Below are 20,856 nucleotides of genomic sequence, written 5' to 3'. Positions count from 1 at the left end.
CCAATAAAAATGGCTGAAACTGTCTAAAAAGTACTTCAATTTGAAACCGGAAGTGGCCAGTTTCAGAAGGTCCCGCCCCCATGTTCGTGGTGTCACGGCAAGACGTCTTGCCTTGCTCGAGAATCAAAACAATGACTTCAGATTCGGAGAATATGCTTTCTTGTTACTCATCCAGTTATGAATATGATTCAAATAGTTCTGAAGAAGAAAGCATACATGTTTGCAATCGATTAAATAATTTATTCTGTGTCATTTTGAGGCATCAGGGGTAGGAAATGTCGCACCCAAAAAGGGCAGAAATGGTGACAAAGCCGTGTAATAGAATTAATCAGCCCGTTTCCACAGGCTGATTAATTCCTTACATAGAGCTTTGTCGCCCCCTTCTGCCTCTTTTTGGTCCTACATGACGTTTTCAGACCAAAGTCCAGCAAAATGCATTGACGTGATGGAAGGACTGCTACAATGTGTCCTTTTTTCGGTCAGGGGCGTTCCTTCAGAGACGTAGGGTGAGGACTTATAGCTATATGCGGTGGAATCTTTGTAAAATATGCTCAGTAGAAGTCATTTGAAGTCATTTTACAAATTATGGACACAACTTGTCCGGAGACGTCGGTTGTCCTTTAAGAGTATGCAATCTAAATTATAATTCTGCATTGACTTTCCCTGAAGTCAAAAACTCCAAAACCAAGATTCTAAATAATTTGGCTCAAGGACAGCTGATCTAAAATAACGTACTGTATTTTCCTGTGTATAAGGCACATCGGACTATAAGGCGCACCTGGTGTATTTTCAAATGTTTTCCATATATCAGGCGCACTGGACTATAAGGTGCACCTTCAATAAATGATATGTTAATAAAGATTTTCCATATATAAAAGGCACACCATATAAGGCGCAACAGTCCTGGCCGGAGTTACATTATGCACCCATTAAACAGTGCTGCGTGACTGGGAATCAGGGAATGTCAACAAAACAGTCAGATTTTGCCATAATTGCAGAAGAGGATAATGTGTGGTATAGTCTCAATTTTTATAGATAAAAAAATTCCAGTTTATCACAATACAGTATAATTTTCAGAGATTACCAATCTTCCTTTAAAACGTTTTTGCCCTGTATAGTTGTTCATTGCATATTTTGGCCTTATGTGGTATGCCTTATACTGTATTTGAAAAACTTTTGTGTATATGTATATGTATATATATATATATGAGTATATGTATATGTATGTAAGTAACTTTTTTGTATATATGTATATTATTTTACAATAAACACTAGTAGTTGTCATGGCATCTGTGTCATGTTGTGTCTGATAAAATCACAGTGGAGTTTGCCTTTACAGTGTGTGCTTTCTGGAATCTCCTTCCCCATGGGAATGCCATTAGTGGAGAATTGATGGCGTGCGAGTCAAACAAACAAGGATTGCTGTATTGTTGCTTTGTTTCTAGTATTTTTGGACTATATACTTACTTGCTTTGTCTTTGCTAATTATTTAATCATTGTCACTCCCCGTAACAACTGTACCCTTGTACAGGTTGAGTGTTTTTGTGTATGTGTATGTTGAATATAGTCTTGTTCAGTGATTCTTCATCTTGTTAGAGGCATTGCACCCCGCCGGTTTCATATGCTCATTCACCAAAACCTTCTTTCAATGATTGTGCCCACCAACTGCAGACGAGACTGAGGGTTGAACCTCTGCGGCGGAGGATCCACCGAACCCCTGAGACCGACTCACCGAGCCCATCCGGTTCGATCGAAACCAGTTTAAGAACCACTGGTCTAGTTACTGTATGTCTTGCAGGTGGTGATGGGCATTATGTGTTGGCAATTTTAGAAATACAGAATTACGGTATTTTCCGGAGTATAAAATACCTTCATGTCCTCTTTGACAACATCCATAAACCTCCTCTTCGGTCTTCCTCTCAGTCTCCTGCCAGGCAGTTCAAGGCTCAGCATCCTTTTCCTGATATAGTCACTCCCTCTCCTCTGGACAGGTCCAAACCATCTCAGTCTGGCATCTCCGACTTTCTCTCCAAAGCCTCTGATATGACTTGTCCCTCTGATATATTCATTTCTGATCCGATCCAACCTGGTCACTCCCAAAGAAAATCTCAACATCTTCATGTCTGCTACCTCCAGCTTTGCTTCCTGTCTTTTCTTCAGTGGCACTGTCTCCAGTCCAAACATAATTGCTGGTCTCACTACCGTTTTATACACCTTTTGTTTCATCCTAGCTGAAACCCTTTTATAACACATCACCCCTGACTTTTTTTCTCCAGCCGTTCCAGCCTGGCTAGACACAATTCTTCACCGGTTTTCCACACTCTCCATGGCTCTGGACGGTTGAACCCAAGTACTTAAAATCCTCCACCTTCTTTATCTCTTCTCCCTGTAGCATCACTCTTGTACTTGGATCCCTCTCATTCACACACATATCATTCCTCTCTTTTCCAGGGCATATCTCCACCTCTCTAGTTTCTCCCCTACCTGTGCTGTCACTCCAGATCACAATGTCATCTGCAAACATCATGGTCCAAGGAGATTCTTGTCTAACATCGTGTGTCAGCCTGTCCATCACCATAGTGAATAAGAAGGGGCTCAGAGCTGACCCCTGCTGGAGTCCTACCTGCACCTTGAATTCCTCCGTCACACCAAAAGCACACCTCACAACTGTTTTACAGTCATGATGCATGTCTTGCACTGCTCTGACATACTTTTCTGTCACTCCAGACTTCCTCATGCAATACCACATCTCTTCTCTGGGCACTCGTCACATGCTTTTGCCAGATCTACAAAGACACAATGCAATTCCTTCTGACCTTATGCACTACTTCTTCAACGGAGGGAACTTATTTTATTATTTATTATTCGTCGCTGCTGACAGTAGTTGCGAGACCTGTTGCGTCTCAATATTACTTCACATATAAGACGCACATGTGTATGAGGCAAAGGATCATCTTTTGAAGAAAAGTAAGGCTTTTGGGTGCGCCTTATACACAGGAAAATACAGTACTAATCATGCCAACCCACTTCTGTGTGTACATTTGTTTGGTGCTCAGTTTAATGACCCATGCAACTTCATATGGAATTATACACTTTTATATGACTTTGACCAATGCCATACGATTGACGGTATGATCCTATTGAGGATAAACAGTTTGATTGATGCATAGATGGATGAATGGATGGGATGAATAGATGGAGGGTCAGGGTGTAGTAGGTTAATCATAAAAGTCCACCGCATTTCAATAGCTGTCAATTAAACTTTTTTTCCTGCTTTTCGGGGGCTAGCCCAGTCCTTATCTTCCGCCGTTAGCGAGGGGAGATTTGCTGTTGAAATACTGCAGTCTCTGTGCAATGTGTGTGGCATACCAAATACACAATTTGTATGCTGCAGAATCACAGGTGCAGAACAGCACAGTGACTGACAAACTCCAAAACAAGAAAGAAGAGGCAATGAACTGTGGCATGGTCAGTGTTTTTTCTGCCTCTAATTGAAACAGGTGGTAACATTCAGACCATGGGCACGCGTGTGTATCCTGCACCACCCTTTGGCTGATATAAACACCTTTTCCTTGAATTATTTCAAGATCTGTTCAGAAACCTAAAATGATCCCAAACCTAAAAAAATGAAACAAAATTCAATATGTTATATTAACAATATCATTATTTGTGCAATATGAAGCACACATTTCCGGTCACAATTTTACAGCCAGCCAGAACTTTTCTTTGCTCATGGGTGTCGTGGGTAAGATGATGCCTATCTCAGCTGACAAGTTATCACAGCGCATATAAAGAAAATCACTCTAATCTACGCCTGCAGATGTATTTGTCATGAGAAAGCTGTTTTTTTTAACATAGGAGAGGAGGTCAGCGTATGTGCAGAGAGCCCATATAAGCACAGAGAGAACATGCATACGAAAGAAAGGCCGTAACTCCATGTATTATTATGATTATGGTTCGTCTGTGTAGGCTCTCAGTCGTACAGGAGTGGTCCATCGATGAAAAGGTTTCTTCAGCCGTCATCTGTACTTCTTTGGAGGTGTCAGACATTTCTCTCCTCATCCGAAGAGCGTCGTCAGCGAACTAAAGTTGTGCTGGTAACTTTGGCCCTATATATATTCCTAATGGACAGTGGTGGCTGTGCCAGACCTCTTCCCTGATAGAACCTTGCTCTAAGTTTGGGGGAGCAGTGGACGACTCCCTGAAGTTAATCTGATTACTTCTTTTGCCTTGTCTGATTATCTCTAATGTTCGATGCCTTGGTCTGATTGCCACATTAGCTCTGGTATCACCTCATCAGCATGACTAAACATACGTGGTAATGACCTAAGAAGTCTGTTGGATTAACAGTCTAAATTAAACGTCAAACCACCATTGCGATTTAGCGAAGGGTTTTGTTGTTTTACAAAAATTGCTTCTTTTACTCCCCTTTCAAACCATCTATTTTCTTTAGCTAAGATTTTAACCCCACTGTCATCAAATGAGTTCTGGCTAGGTTTTATGTGCAGATGTACTGCAGATTGAGGCCTACGAGCATTATCCCTTCGATGTTGATAAACATTTATCAATAAACATTGATAAACACGATTTTGGTGAACATGAATGGGGGACTTTTTCCATATACTGTATTTCATTGATATTGAATAGAAATTTGACAAAAACAATCTATCTCAAAAATCAGTTGCATGCAATTAATTGAATTGCAAATTGAAGTACAATAAGTATGTTTAACAACACAATTTGATCAATTTATTTTGTGAGTAAACCTCGAGTACGTACACAGCTGCTGATATAATGTTCATTGTTAATGCGTTGTTATCAAACATTTACCCTTTAAAAGTTGTACATTCGACTATCAGAATTCTTGATTATGAAGATGAGTCAAAATCTAAAAAAATGGGTTCCCATGATGAAAGTTTATGGAACCCAAAATTATTTGCATTGTCCCTTAAGTGGTAGAAACATTTTTAGTCGGGCAGCAAGATTCACATTCAGTGAAATAGTTGGTATATCTTGTGAACTTGTGAAGAATTGTCATTTTACTGCTGTGCAGTGTGCTGTTATTTTCTCTCATGCTCAGTGTACAAAAAGAAAATGCTACTTCATTTAAGTACGTTGATAAATATTACTATTAACAACCAAACATTTTAATCTTTCTATAATTTTAAAAATGACAATTTGAATGTGTATTTTATGGCCAAATAATATATGATTAGCTTTGTTCAATTTGTTTCCTTTTGGGCATTAAAACAGGGGCAGCATAATTTATTAATTTAAAATATGCCAAATCATTCCACAAATAGGAAATTTTCTCCAAACCTACAGTTTAATTTCGCCAACAGTTGTCTTTTTTTTTTTTTTTTTTTTACAATATTTGTGTTGTATCCTGGTTGAAGTGGGCTTAATAACCATATGCTGCATTTTGAAATTTTGAGATTGTCATTTTCGGGAAATGTTGACACAGTAGCTTGAGGAACAATCAAAAGAAAAATAGCAGTGGTTTCATTAGATACATTAAATACGTTGAAATGGTAACTAAATTCAGTTGAAATAGCCTTTACAATACTCCAGCATAAATAGGTAAAGACAGAAATCTAAACCCACCTTAAATTGAACTTGTGAGATGAAGATATTACTGATTTTCACATCAAGGAGAGTTACAATGTAATCCTACTCTGCTTTTGATGTACTTGCTCCACTCTTCAATGCTGTGATTCAGCCTAAGACTGGCCTGTTTGTATAACTCTTGACTTTGCTTAGATTGCCTTACAATATAATCTGTTGAGGTTTCAGATGGAAATAATTATTAGTTTTATCGTTGGAAGGTTTGGTACACTGTGGGTATTGTTTGTACTGCATTTCTGATGTTCAGTTTTTTTCGTCATTGTCTGGACAACAATGTTTGTCTGCTGCTCAGTTTCATCTGCTGTTTTCTTCTCCCCCAGTTCTAAGCCTTTTCTGCTCCAGTGCCAATAGATGTGCATGTGTTAAAGAGAGCTTCTGTTTCTGCAGTAAGCCAGCTTCATCCCGAGGTGCTCTCCTGGGGGTTTGAGGTTCACCCCTGCACCTTTTCTTTTTGCTGGGGTCATTTGGAGTAGTAATCCACACATGGCTGGATACTCAGAGCAGAGAGATGGGTCTCTCCCTGGGTCAGAGCTTGAGAGGATTAGGCTCACGGTCAATCAGTCTGTGCACAACCAATATTTTACCACTTTGGTTTTATAGCAATTTCAGCTTGTGTTCGAAATGAGCAAACTCAAATGATGGCAACATGTGCAGCACATCTAAGCCGACCTTCTTTACTATTGAATTCCTTCTTTCCTTCTTAGTTGTTTTTATTCAAAGTCTAGGTATGGCTTTTGGGTGGTTGTTTCATCATGACCGCAGGCTGAGTCAAAATACAGTCTGTATTTGGGCTTTATTTCAGATTGGTGATGACCATTGACACGTGGCTTCAGTCGGCATCGTGTGCACTGATGGCCATCCAGATCAATACGGTACAATTTAGTTTTCCAATCTGGTCTTTAGGAAAGAAGCTAGAGCAGTTATTGGATGATCACCTCTGAAGAAGTCTTCATCAGGAGCTATTGACAGATTCATTATGGCACCGGCTTCCACAAATACCCCACACACACTCACGCACATCGAAACGTAATGCAACACTCATACTCCTTTTATCAATGAATACAGTGAAAAATCAATCTCAGCATGAACTATGCGCGTTTTGATTCGTGTGTCTTTTTAGTCGACTAAATGAATCAAACGTGCATTGGTCTGGTTGCTGCGTTATGCAAACACTCTTACAGTAAACCTTTTTTTTTTTGCTTTGTTCTAAATTTACATTTGGTTAACTCATCACTACTCCTCCCATAAAAACTGTGACTGCTCAAAGCTCTCAGATTTACTGCAAAATAAAACACCAGGTGAAAAAATATTCAATAAAGAAGAATGTAATAGGTTTGCTTTTGAGAGTAAGGGAGACTTAAAGTGACCGTGGCGGCAGATAAGGTCTCTTTGAGTTTCCAAATGATTCCATATTTTATTTCTAAACAAAGCCACAGGGCTATTGGATATCAGACACTTATCCATGGTGGTCACATGTGCAGTTTTAGAAATTAGATGGGCTTTCACTGCAGCTCTTTTGATGCCCAAGATGTTTTTCTATGCCTGGAATGGAGCCATGATCTACATGGTATTGAGAGGGCATGTACTCAGTGTTTCACTATAGCGTGCATGACTCCACTAACTTTGCCTGTTGTTGTTTTTAACACTTTTTTTTATTTTTTTGCCGAACCCCTCATGACCCTACTCTCTCTTGGAATGTTCCTGTGAAAAATTCTTGAAGATGGGTTCCCAGAGTGGAATACCCAGCAAAAAAAAAAAAAAAAAAAAAAATGCTGCCCGATATGACGGTGTGTTGTATTTTCACATTCACATTGTGTTTTATAGTGATTGATGTTTATTTTTCACCAGCTTGGTCTTCGAGCAGCTTTAAGGTCTTAAAAGGTGCACATGGATAGAGGAGTCAAATTAGTATTGTGCCTAATTTGTCAGGAGTTTGCTTCCCACATCAATGCTAGCCACCCAGTCGCGAGTGCAGCCACAGCTCATGTTAGCACCGAAAACATGCGTAATTTAGCCATAGCAAAGCTCTTCTGCAAACAACTCAAACACCCCACATATGAGGCGTAGTTGATGTAACCTTTGAGGTGATTGAAGTTTACCTCAGCACTTTTTGTTTGTCATGAACAGTGTTGTTTCAAAAGTACTGTGAATTAAGGGTGTCTTCTATTTATTTTTTATTGTCGTAAGCAAGTTCAGTGTTGAGAAAATTGTTTAAACTGTTTTTGATAGGGACACCCAGAACAAGTTGCCAGCCAATCTTAAGGCATTCAAAAACAAACAAAACAATTATATTCCTCCTTGTGGTCGAAACTAACTGTCGCTGGAAGGACTTTGCCTCGTCCCAAATACAGCAGAAAGTAAATGGCTCGGACACCGATCTGTCCAGGTCTACTGAAAAAAATAAACTAAAATAAATACATTACACCACATTTTCTTTTTTTTCTTTTGATCTGTCTCATTAATGCGATGCATTTTAAATGAAAGGAGGAGACAGGAATTTTCTCTGTCAATTTTAGATGAGACAAAAAAATAGATGATTGAGATGAATCAATTACACACCCAGGTTAATTGATCACATACATTTTGGGATCGCCTGACAGCGCTACTCATTAAGCAACATAGCAAATCACCTGACAGGAAAATCTATGCAAGTACAAAATTGCTGGCACCCTTCGACTCGTGAAAGAACAAAAAATCATCGGTTGGTCAAAGAAATAACTTGAACCTGACAAAAATAATAACAAATAATAAAAACTAACCGATGACAGTCATCAACATTATCTTTGTACTTCTATTGAAAAATATACAATGTACATGAATGGTTGAATCTAGAGATATTAACGTGTGTTGAGTGATCACCTGCTCAATGTACGTCGAACATTTCAAGTTCCACAGTGACTTCAAATAATGTGGATTTTCTATCTGCAATGTCAGATATTCAAATGTTTTTTTTATTCCCGAAAGATTAAATATTTTTCAATCCTTGATTTATATCTTCTTCTTTTTTCTTTCGGCTTTTCCCTACAAGGGGTCGCCACAGCAAATCCGTGTCCTCCATCTTTAGAGGTTTGATCTGCATGTTTGTTTTGGCGAAGCTTTTACGTCGGATGCCCTTCCTGACACAACCCTCTGTATTTAACCGGGCTTGGGACCGGCACAAGAAGATTTATGTCCCTTTGTTGCTACAGAACAAGCAACTCGCTCAGTAAAAGGCTTCCAAACACAAAATGGTCATTGGCACCATTCCATTCCATTAACATAATGGAATGACAATTAAATCCTGCTAAGTTTGTTGCTGTTTGGAATACAGTGCCTCAAGTGTATTGTTAGACGGACCTAAAATTGTTACAAAAACACCAAATTATAATGTTTTATATTTCTTTATATTGTTTGTCTTGTTCCACCGCCTTCCTCACTGCAGTGCCTGGCTCCACATTTTCCTCCCCAGACCGCATGATTGTGCACCCATTGTTCCAACATATCCTTCGCTTTTAGATGCTCTGCCGCGATGGTGGGCCATCAGGGCCTGCAAGGCCTTCTCTGCTGGCCTAAAGATATCTGAATCACAGACTAATGTGAATTTTATTTGTCAGTGAATTCTTTTTCCCAAATTGTTTTTCAGCTTTCTTTCATTGCTGCTTTTTTCATTGCTATTTATATAAATACTTTCTATTTTTTCTCAATTTATAATAATAATAATAATAATAATAATAATAATATTTAATTTCTAGGCACCTTTCAAAATTCTCAAGGACACGTTACAGTCACGGGATAAGAACTATTATGTTTTTATATTTTTTTACATATTTATTTATTTATATATATTATATTTATATTTTATTTTTATTTGTATTTTATTTTTTTAATTTTAATTTACCAATAGTGTTTGAACATATTCAAAATGTATATTCCTTTTTATTTATTTTTTTACCCCATTGATTGATGACATGTGTCATCTGCCTTTTTCCTTCTTTGCAGAACTGTCAGATGTTGAACCCAATGTGTTCCTCCGGCCATTCCTTGAAGTAGTCCGCTCGGAGGATACCACTGGACCAATCACAGGCCTTGCCCTTACCTCTGTGAACAAGTTCTTGTCATATGGCTTAATAGGTAAGAACTGACCCCCTTCTACAAATTTGACACACACGTCGCCCACCATACTCCGTATGAAATTACACATTTCCACGTGCAATCACTTAACTCATTCCTCCCGGCAAACGACTACAGTCGTTGTGTTTTTACTTCCGTGTATCCCGAGTCACGCCTCCAGTCGGGCTGAAGCGATAACAAATAATGCCGGATGCCAACTACAGGCGGGCCGTGAATGGATGTTAACCCTTGTGCTTAAAGATAGAGAAAACGAAAGGTAGCAGTTCAAGTGGCGATTGAAACGGATGCGGCACAAGTTACATGTCCCTTTAAAACAGGTTATATGCAGCTTTGCCTTTATGAGCGTCAGTGACATCATCTCCTTCATGCGCAACACAACTTGCTCTCCTCCATCTTCAAAGCGCCTTCTATTTTTCGTCATAGATGAAATACCACGTAAGTACAGTAAAGTCTCGTTATATCGATATCGGATATATCGATAGTCCCGGTTATATCGATACTATTTCTATGCACGCACGGAGAAAATTACATGCAAACAGGGTCGGATATATCGATAGTCCCGGTTATATCGATATTTTTTCGGACTCCCTTGAATATCGATATAACGAGACTTTACTGTATATGTTGTAACTATTTTATGAGCTATTCAGAAGAGGTTTACCTTAATACTGAAATATAAACTAACGCTAACTTGTTTATTTACCGAGAAATATTAAAAATAAGGAGTGTCCCGAATTCGGAACATTCTAACGCTAATGCTATTTTCATGATGATATTGTTCATCCTGACTTGGTACCCGATGCGAATAATTGTAAGTGAATGATAAGTTTTCCACTCATAGCAGTACCTCATAGCTTTGCATTCTCAATATGATTATTGAAACGGAGGTCCATATGTTTTTTGTCTAAAATACCCATGCACTATATATCTTTCCAGATCCTGATGAGAATGAAATACATGACCATGTTGATGAAGACATTTTGTCGTGACTGTTGTATTGATGAACTTCTATCACCATTCAAATACTTTCGGGCTGATCAACCACGTGCTTCATACGCTATCTCCAGGAATTCACTCAAATGGTGGAAATACCTATTCTGGTTTCTAGTGGATATTTGTATTTGCAATGGATTTATACTGATGAAACTCTCTCCAAACCATCAAGTGAAAACCAGAACAGGTCACCTCCGGAAAAGGACTCAGTTAGAATTCAGGACAAACTTAGCTCATCAGTTGTTTGGCAATTACAGAATGAAAAGAAAAAGAGAATGCATGAACGAGAATGACACTGCTGCCCTCCTTCATTGGCCAGTAGAATTGGATAAAAAGAGAACATGTAAAGAGTGTGCAAAGAAGAAAATTCGTCACGAGTCAAGAACAGGTTGTGAGCAATGCAAGGTGAACCTATGCATTCCATGTTTTAAACCATACCACAAATAAAAACATCCTGAATTATTTTAAATGCATTCTAGGTTTATTTCATGCATATGTGACTTGTTGTGAATGCATTTTGTTGTAATTGGCAGGTTTTGGAAAAAAAATCTTCATTGAGTATAGTTTTTGCTTTTTTGAACGTTGCTGTGCCGATTACGATTTTGTAATCGGCACACACACACGTGTGTAATGTTGCTTGTTCTGTAGCCACAAATGGACATATGTCTTCTTGTGCCGGTCCCAAGCCTGGATAAATGCAGAGGGTTGTGTCAGGAAGGGCATCCGACGTAAAAGCTTGGCCAAAACAAACATACGGATCAAGCCTCTAAAGATGGAGGACACTGATTTGCTGTGGCGACCCCTTGAAGGGAAAAGCCGAAAGGAAAAGAAGAAGCACATTGCAATAATTTTCTAAAACTTCAATCAATTTCACAAAAAAACTTTATCGTATGCTATTATTTATTACTATTATACATTATTATATTATTTATTATTGTATTTCGTTAGTTCATCGTTTTATGGGGTGGTGCTGTTGAAATGACACGATAATCGTGCATCTGCAAGTAATTATTTACTTTGCCAAGTGGGATCTTTCAACACTATTCTGATGAAACTATATTTTCATATCACACCAGGCAATGCTGTAGTTTCTGTCACTCACTCACTCACTCACTCACTCACTCACTCACTCACTCACTCACTCACTCACTCACTCACTCACTCACTCACTCACTCACTCACTCACTCACTCACTCACTTCTTCCTCTATTCTCCTTCTCCCTCACCTGTTCAAGTGCTCCGAGCAGCCGTTTAAGCTTGCCATATAGCCTGAGATGACTTGTTTAAAAAACATTCCAGTCAAATATCAAAAATGAAATTAAACAAAGTGAGAGAGAGTCATGACTTAAGTATTCCATTAGTGCGCTTATCAGCTGTAATGAGTGAGCCCACAGACCGCTGGAGCCACAGATGTGCTTTACATTGGCCCCCGTCTGTGTAAGCTCTCAGTCATACAGGAGTGGTCCATCGATGAAAAGGTTTCTTCAGTCGTCATCTGTACTTTTTTGAAGGTGTCGGACGTTTCGCTTCTCATCCAAAAGGCTTTGTCAGTGAACTAAAATTTTGCTGGTAGCTCTGGCCCAATATGAATATCCCTACTGTCCAGAGGTGGCGGTGCCAGACCTCTGCTATGATAGGTCCCTGCCCTAAGGTTGGGGGAAGCAGAGGACTATTTCTTTAGGCTACACTGATTACATCTATTGTCCTGACTGATTATGGGCTACGACTGGCCTGATTGCCCCATTTTCTCTGGTATCACTTCACTAGCATAACTAAGCCTGTGTGGTAACGATCTCGAGTGTGTTGTAGGAGCGATCCAAATTAAACCGCACACCACCATGGCGATTTAGTGAAGGGTTTTGCTGTTTTATAAAAATATTTTCTTTTGCTCAGATTTTAACCTCATTGTCGTCAAATGAGTGGTTGCTACCTTTTCGGTGCATATGTCCTGCACATTGAGACCCACTAGTATTATCCCTGACATGTCAGAAAGGTATTCTGATTCTGATGTTGATAGTCTTTTTTTTTGAGAATTTGTTTTGTCTCCCCAATGTATTGCTCTTTACAATCTTCATTTTTACAATGTATTGAATGAATTACATGTCTTTGTTTTTCATTTGGCAGCCTATCTTTTGTATGCACTAATTTTTGTCTTAAAGTGTTTATCGGTTTTAAATAAGTAGAAATTTTGGATTGGATTGGATATGCCTTTATTAGTGTCACAGTGGAGAAATTTACATTTCACAAATTTTGTGTTGCCAAAGGAGCCTATGTAGTTTTTCAGAAACCCCATGCAATGTAAGGTACTGCTACTCCTCTCCTTTTAGTACGCATCTTCAGGATCTTTGGTTTCATTCCCTTTTCTTTTGACATTTGTTAAAAGACCACTGAGGGTAACCACAGTTCGTGAGTGCTCTCCTGACTCCTTTTCTCTACCTTCGACGCTTGTTGGTATTAGTTTAGCCCTATGCTAGAGGAGACTGATAATTCTGGGTGTGAAAGTGTGAATGTCGTGTGCTCCTGGCCAAAGAGGAAAAGAGTCATCCTGATTGCTACGGACGCAAAGTTCAAAAGCCAGCATCTGTAATTGTATGCAGCGTTTATAGTCAATAGCATGTACAATTTACATGGGCAATGTAATTTTAATGTACAACTTTTTTTTAAGTAAGAGATGCTAAAACACATTCTGCACAGATTACAACAGCATGGCTTCACAATAAGAGTTTGAGTAATAGACTGGCCTGTGTGCAGCCCAGACCTGTCTCCCATTGAAAATGTGTGGTGAATTCACCGTAAAATATGACGACACACCACACTTTCGAACAGCTGATGCTGTATATCAAGCAAGAACGGAAAATAATTCCATCCATAAAGCTTCAACAATTGGTGTCCTTACTGAATTATGATTGTAGTGTGCATTTAAGTCTTAATTTAAAAAATGGATATGGCATCTGATAATGTCGCTGTTCTCTTAAGAATACAAGGTGCCTCAGGAAAATATCTGATGTATTGTACTGTATTTGGTATCCAAAAAGACCCATTCTCACTGTGGCACATAGATGATTTGAGGTTTAGAGCCTTCTCTTATCGCATGAGAATAGTACATTAATTGGCTGCATTCATAACTACACCAAAATAAAATTTATATTGACATGAGAATATCATTGACATCTGACTGTTGTCAAACACTGCCATCTTTTGGTTAGTATGCCTGAGCAATGTGAATGTGCCACATGGTAACCAACTGCTTTATGTCGCAGCAGGTCTGAATTTAACATTGTTACTATGTACTTGCTTCATCCAATTAAGTTTTTTTGCGAAACCGTTTCCATTGTTGTTACTTCGTTGCTCTGGTCTCCCTGTCGTGGGTGATTTGCTGCGTTAATACCAAGCATTTTCTAAAATCACTTTCTGCATTTTTGTTGAAGAAATAGCAGACATATATTTCCATCATTTCCACATTCTGTATTAACCAAATCAGACAAGCTGCATTGTCGTGTGACTTTAAAAAGATCCTTTTATTATCAGTCTTTCCATCAGTGCTTGCAATACACACATATAATAACGAATTGCTGTTTCCAAAGGGGGAAAACAGACAAGCACAGGACAGCCACTCAGATTTCCAAAACACTACTGTTGCTCTGCCTGCCAATTTGTCCATTTGTCCCACTCACAAATGGCGGCAACCTATCTCATTTTATGGAGAACAATATCATGAAACATGAACTGAAGCAAATATTGTACAACTTAGTGTTGTTATGTATTTATTTAAAATAATCGATTCATTTTGACTTTTTTTTTTAGGGTTATGATACTATTTTCTGGATTTTATTAATTGTTTTCTTTTTCTTACAGCACAGAGGCTTATGTAAGTTTAAGACTAAGCTTATTATAGGTCATTGAATTTATTAATTTCTATATAATAATCTATTTTCAAAAAGATTGAGATGAGATTGAGATGAGATAACCTTCATCTGTCTCACCTTAGAGGAATTCTTAATGGCTACATGTAAATGTAGTACAGAAATATTCATTGAAATGAAAAAAAATATTGTGACAACCCTAATATTTTGAGTACTCGTGGGTGTGTACCGTGGTATGCACTGTTTGGTAGGTACTACTTTGATAGTATTAGATAAAGCACAAACATGTTTTAATTGATTGGGTGTCACACTGTGTTTTTCTCATTAGACTTGAACTATTACAAAACTATTACACTGCTAAATATTGTGCAAATATGAGTCCACTCCAGTGCCAGTTTTGGTCATTTTTACTCAAATGGCAGGGCCTACTGACATCTGGTTTCCCACCACATTTCAAAAAAACATGCATGGCAGGCTGATAGAACACTCCATATTCTCCCTAGGTGCAACTGTGAGCGCAAATGGTTATTTGTCTGTGTGCCCTGCAATTGGCTGGCAAACAATACAGGGTGTCCCCTGCGTAGTGACATAAGACAGTTGGGATAGGCTCCAGCACCCTCCGTGACCCTCGTCTGGATGAACCTTATATGATGCCAACAATGCTCAGGGGTTTACTGAAGGAGCAGTCACACAGCGGGATTATTGTTGGCAACATTTGGCATGTTTTCGCCGAAAAATACTCAAGCAGCTTATCACCTTGTTTGGGGTGTGATTTCTGCAACACCTTAATTTATTTGTCTTCATGATGTCCACTGAAAACTTTTAAGACACGCCACACCAGTCTTTCCTTGTCTTCCACCGGCGTCACAGGGAGGCCAAGCGCCTCATACATTTCATCATATTTCCTCGTCTTAGCTTTCTGGAGACCTTTGTATGTCTCTTTTTTCCGCCTTTTTCTGCCTGTCTTCTCATCCCTGTTAAATATATCTTCATGGTATCACTTGAGAGTCTGCTACACTTTGTGTCTACACTTCATTCCCACACTCTGCTGTGCGCAAAGCATACATGCTCAGTGCCCCACCACCGGCACCTAACTCTCTGCCAATGAGAGCGTCACTGCCCTCTAATGTAGTGGAGTTGCAATTGCACTTTATACAAGGACAGTCTTCTTTTCCTTTCGGCTTTCCCCTTCAGGTGTTTGCGACAGGGAATCAGTGTCCTCAATCTAACCCGCTCTTGTGCATCCTCTTCTCTCACACCAGCTACCTTCATGTCCTCTTTGACAACATACAAAAACCTCCTGTTTGGTCTTCCTCACTGGCAGTTCGAGACTCAGCATCCTTCTTCCGATATACAGTAAAGTCTTGTTATATCGATATTCTCGGGAGTCGGAAAAAATATCGATATAACCGGACTATCGATATATCCGATCCTGCGGCATGTAAATTTTCTCGTTGCGTTCATAGAAATAGTATCGTAATAAGCAGTACTATCGATATAACCGATATCGATATAACGAGACTTTACTGTAGTTACTCTCTCTCTTCTGGACATGTCCATGGACAAAGTCTTAAACTTTATTTAAGGACAGTAAAAAAATAAAAACGCATGTTTCACAAGTTCAAACATGCCCCCCTCTGTGCCCCATTGTTTGACTAAGCATTACCATACAGTAATTCAGTCTGAATTATTCATATGTTCGCCTTGTTGTTTGAATCACTTACAGATGATAGGAGAGAGTATCGAATTGTTGCACCAGTGGATCAAAGAAGCCGTGATCACAGTGTGCATGACAAAACACACTTTTGCTACAAACCAAATTTGAAAATAAACAAAAGCTATTGCATCCATTGACCAATACAGTGTTTGAGTTCTCCTGCCCCATTGAGATCCACTTCAATTCCAAGTGCCGACTCTCAATGCAAAAATACACATCTGACCTCCTCACTGACGCTCCTCATTCCTCGCACTAATGCTACTTGTTTAATTATTTAAATGTAGTGCAATTTTAGTTGCTTCAACTTACTTCAGTTCAACTTGCTTTAGTTACATAAACCTGATTATTTTTGAATTTTGCAGATGCTAACCACGAAGGTGCACCCGAGGCCATAGAGAACATGGCAGATGCTGTAACACACGCCAGATTTGTGGGAACAGACCCTGCCAGTGATGAAGTGGTCCTGATGAAAATTCTGCAAGTACGTAATACCCACTGGACATCACAACAGAGAACCCGCTGATGTTATACAGTCTATTTTTAGGAAAAAGAACACCATATTCGCAGTTTCCCTGTAGTTCTATTTAATCGTGTTTTCATGATTTCATTTTGTTGCATATGAATTGCTTGATTTCATTTTGACACCATGTAGAAAACCAGACTTAATTTAAGTAAAGCATTTTCAAGGAATTGACTTGAGTCAACAGATGCACATGACAGACAAGTACGCATCAAACTGAACCTTATACCCGTAATCCTTTTTCAGGTTTTGAGGACACTGCTGCTGACACCAGTTGGAGCCCATCTGACCAATGAATCCGTTTGTGAGATCATGCAGTCCTGCTTCCGAATTTGCTTTGAAATGCGGCTAAGTGGTTAGTCACCCAACCTTGTAATTTTTTGTCTTTTACTTATACAGTCGCTCCCCAGCTTACGAACATTCGAGTTACGAAAAACGGTACATACGAACATTTTTGCAGGTACTGTATGTCGAAATATGTTTGGACAAAGGTGCTGTAAGTTAGATTTTTTTATTACCCGCCTTTTTCCGCGCCAAGTTCGCTTGCGATTGGCTGTGTACAGTGCTACACGCATGCACACAGACACATTGGAGGTTTACAGGGCTGAATGTGTACGCGACGGATACCAAGGCTGACCAATCAGCGCCCGTCAAAGCTGAAGTGTCGCCAACGAGTTCAGGCCCCGATCCGCTGAGCTGGCTTACGATTGGCTTCAGAGAGTGTTTCGGCGGGGAGGAAATCCTTCTTACTAGTTGACGCTTCAGGAGGACGCATTGCATGAGTAATGGCTGCTGTGATGAAATTAAGTAATTACATGCCAGCAGCTTCAGTAATGGCTTACTGAAGACCCAGGTATATATGTCGTCATACTACAGTAGGTATGAATTTATTTTGCAACTGTTAGAGCATCCGTGTTTTATACTTCCCCGTTCAGTGTTTTACTTAAACATACATTCCATACAAAATATAGCCCTGAAGCAACTTTCGAACAAATTCTCCTTACAAACGACCGCTCGGAACGTATCTCGTTCATAAGGTGGGGAGCGTCTGTATTGATTTTTGAGGTTTGTTGATTTCTGTCCCATTTTTACATCAAACTTTTTTGATTTTCCTGTATACACAGAGCTCCTCAGAAAGTCAGCTGAGCACACCCTTGTTGATATGGTGCAGCTTCTGTTTTCCAAGTAAGGATACATAACAAATACGTCTGCGGCCCTGCCCTTCAAATTTGTTGCAGAAACGTTTTTATATTTATATTATTCTATTTTGATATTAATGCAGCATCACATCTCACCGGATATTATGTAAACCGGAAACAAAACAATGAGCGCCCCACACAGGTCCACACGCACGATTTGAGCGGATGGCAGCGCAAGATACTCAAAACTGAAACTTTTTGAGCTTTTGAATCTGAAGTTTACCTGATAAATTAACACTTCATTTTCCTCGCCTTGTTCGAGATGTTTTGAAAAACCACGGTTAATACTTCTCCAGACAAGTCAATGATTCAACCCCATAAAAGAAGCAACATGAGGAAATGCAATGCAGGAGACTGGATTGTCTTGGTAAAGTATTGGAGCTCTGAAACAAAACGAGCTGTCATGTTGGTTCTTTAAAAAAATATCTACTTTATTACGGTAATTTGTTTCACTCAAGCAACTCCAGGCACGTCCTTCTCTGTTTCGATTAAATACACACACAACAGGAACATGGAGCACATTTTTAATTTGTACCAATAGACATGAAATGCTTTTCCAACCATTTACTTTATGTATTTGTTGTCACTTTAGTTCTAGTTAAGTTCTGCTTCAAACATACCTATTGACTTTTGCGATAATGCTAAATGATGCATGCAGGGTTCTCTTGTTGCTGTTTTTTCATTAAGTTCTTATATGAAGTCCAATCATCCCCTACAAAGTCATGGCTTAACACCTGTGGTGTTTCCGTCTTTTTTGAAGGAAAATGTCTGTTCAAGGTTTCTGAGTTTTTTTCTTTTTCTCAAATGCAGCATACCATGCTTGGTTTCTTTAATTCAACGTAGTCCTCTGTAAGTGACTGAACGATAGATGTGGACAGATGCACACGCATTTGGATTCTCACTTAAACACACACACACGTGTAATTTTCGTGTATAAAGGCGCACACAAATATTACTTTTCAGTGTTTAAACTCCACCCGCCTCCAGTCCCCTCATGGTCGATAATAGAGATGTGAGTGGACCCCTGAATGAACAAGGCTGTTGGTCTGTTTGACAGCACCCTTGCATTATAAAGGTATTAACATGTTAATCTGTTGGACCCACAGCTCATCCAATAGTCATGCTTGTGAGGCAACTCTCTGTTTTCAGTTAATGTCGGAGGCGGGGTTTTTTATATTTGTGCATGTGATTGCTGGTGACATCTCATTCTCCAGTAAAGCCTTAAAGTCCACAAAAATTGTAGAGACGCTTAGAGACTTGCGCATGTACACATACACTTTGATGATATTGCTCACCATTTTAACAGAAGTTGGAGAACGTTGGGATTCCCACCACGTTATTTATTGGCTTCTCTGTGGCTTTCAGCAATGTTTTTTTTTTCAGAATCAGAATCATCTTTATTGCCAAGTATGTAGAACAAACAAAGAATTTGTCTCCGGTAGAACACTCACACAAGTATCATCATAAGAAAAATTGAGGCACTATACAGTTCTATGGCATGGATCGGTAGCGCCTGCCTGAGGCGAGTAGCTGGAAAAGTTGGAGGGCAGGGTGCGGAGGGTCCAGTAGGATTTTCCACGCCCTCGTTTGGATTCTCACAGTGTGCAAGTCCTCGAGAGTGTGTAGGGCGGTGCCAGTGATTCTTTCCGCCATCCTAACTGTCTGTTGAAGTTGGATTTTTTTCCATTTTTGTGGCGTCTCCGAACCAAACGGTGATGGAAGAACACAGGATGGATTCGATGATAGCCGTGTAGAAATGTAATAGCACCTCCTGTGGCAGGCCATGCTTCTTTAGCAGCCTCAGGAAGTACATCCTCTGTTCGGCCTTTCTCGGGATGGAGTTGGTGTTGACCTCCCACTTCTGTCCATTGTTTATATATTATAAACATCGATTTTAGTCAAATAATGTTTTTTTTATTTGCTATTTAGAAATGTCATGCTCCAATGAATGTATGTTGTTTTATTTCAATTACTTTTGTATACTTTACCAAAATTGTTGTATTCCCTTTTCTTACAGACTTCCCCAATTTAAGGAGGAGCCCAAAAGTTACGCTGGCGCCAGCATGAAGAAGGTAATTAGATGTTGAATGCGTATCTGAGCTGCTTGTTCTTTGATTAATCTCTTGTATGTTATTTATTTTTGCACACATGAATGTTTATGACTTCATTTCCCTGATTCCGCATGTTAATAATGTAGAAAGAATTTGGTTCTTTACTTTTACGTTTTTTTAACATAATAGTGAACACTGTAGAATAGTGCAAGAGTGGAGGTCTGTGTTAAATTATCTTAACTTCCCATGGGCCTTGATTGTCCCCCTGTAGAAAAAGTCGTGTGTAACTCCAGCCTCCAATGTTGCACCATATAATGTGGTGAGCCTCGTATTTTGAAAAACGTTTATATATTAACATAGGATATTTGGAAAACTTTTTCCATTTATATAAGGTACGCCTTATACTCTGGTGCGCCTGATACACCAGAAAATACGGTACTTTTGAGTAATTCTTGGTAGTTTTGGGAAATTCATGTGCACTTTTGCAAATAAGTAGAATTTAAGACATGGTTTTGAGTGCAACTGTAAATGCGATGCTGTTACATTATCAACTAGCCATTGCCATTTTTTAATATATATATATATATATATATATATATATATATATATATATATATATATATATATATATATATATATATATATATATATATATATATATATAACATTAGCACAAAACATCCAGTGTGGGTCCTTGGGCGAGACCCTTCACCCTAATGCCTACCTCATACAATGATGAGAGACAATAAATCTAATGACATGCCGGCTCAGACATCGC

The 20,856-nt window shown here is 39.1% G+C and overlaps 1 protein-coding gene across 4 annotated transcripts in view; it reads left to right on the top strand.

The window, feature by feature from the left end:
• Window positions 1–20,856, top strand: part of gbf1 (golgi brefeldin A resistant guanine nucleotide exchange factor 1) — a 74,709-nt gene that overhangs the window by 18,391 nt on the left and 35,462 nt on the right. For all 4 annotated transcript variants that reach the window (XM_089011600.1, XM_089011599.1, XM_089011597.1 and 1 more), the window contains 5 exons: window positions 9,604–9,735; window positions 16,671–16,789; window positions 17,075–17,183; window positions 17,953–18,013; window positions 20,045–20,099. In XM_089011600.1, the coding sequence (XP_088867726.1) occupies window positions 9,604–9,735; window positions 16,671–16,789; window positions 17,075–17,183; window positions 17,953–18,013; window positions 20,045–20,099 (476 nt within the window). The remainder of the gene's footprint in view (window positions 1–9,603; window positions 9,736–16,670; window positions 16,790–17,074; window positions 17,184–17,952; window positions 18,014–20,044; window positions 20,100–20,856) is intronic.

This window comes from Hippocampus bargibanti, linkage group LG13 (genome assembly GCF_051943395.1).
Source record: "Hippocampus bargibanti isolate YZ-2025 linkage group LG13, ASM5194339v1, whole genome shotgun sequence".
Classification (NCBI taxonomy): Eukaryota; Metazoa; Chordata; class Actinopteri; order Syngnathiformes; family Syngnathidae; genus Hippocampus; species Hippocampus bargibanti.
Note: the sequence above shows the minus strand (reverse complement) of the source record. Positions and strands in the feature narration are given on the sequence as shown.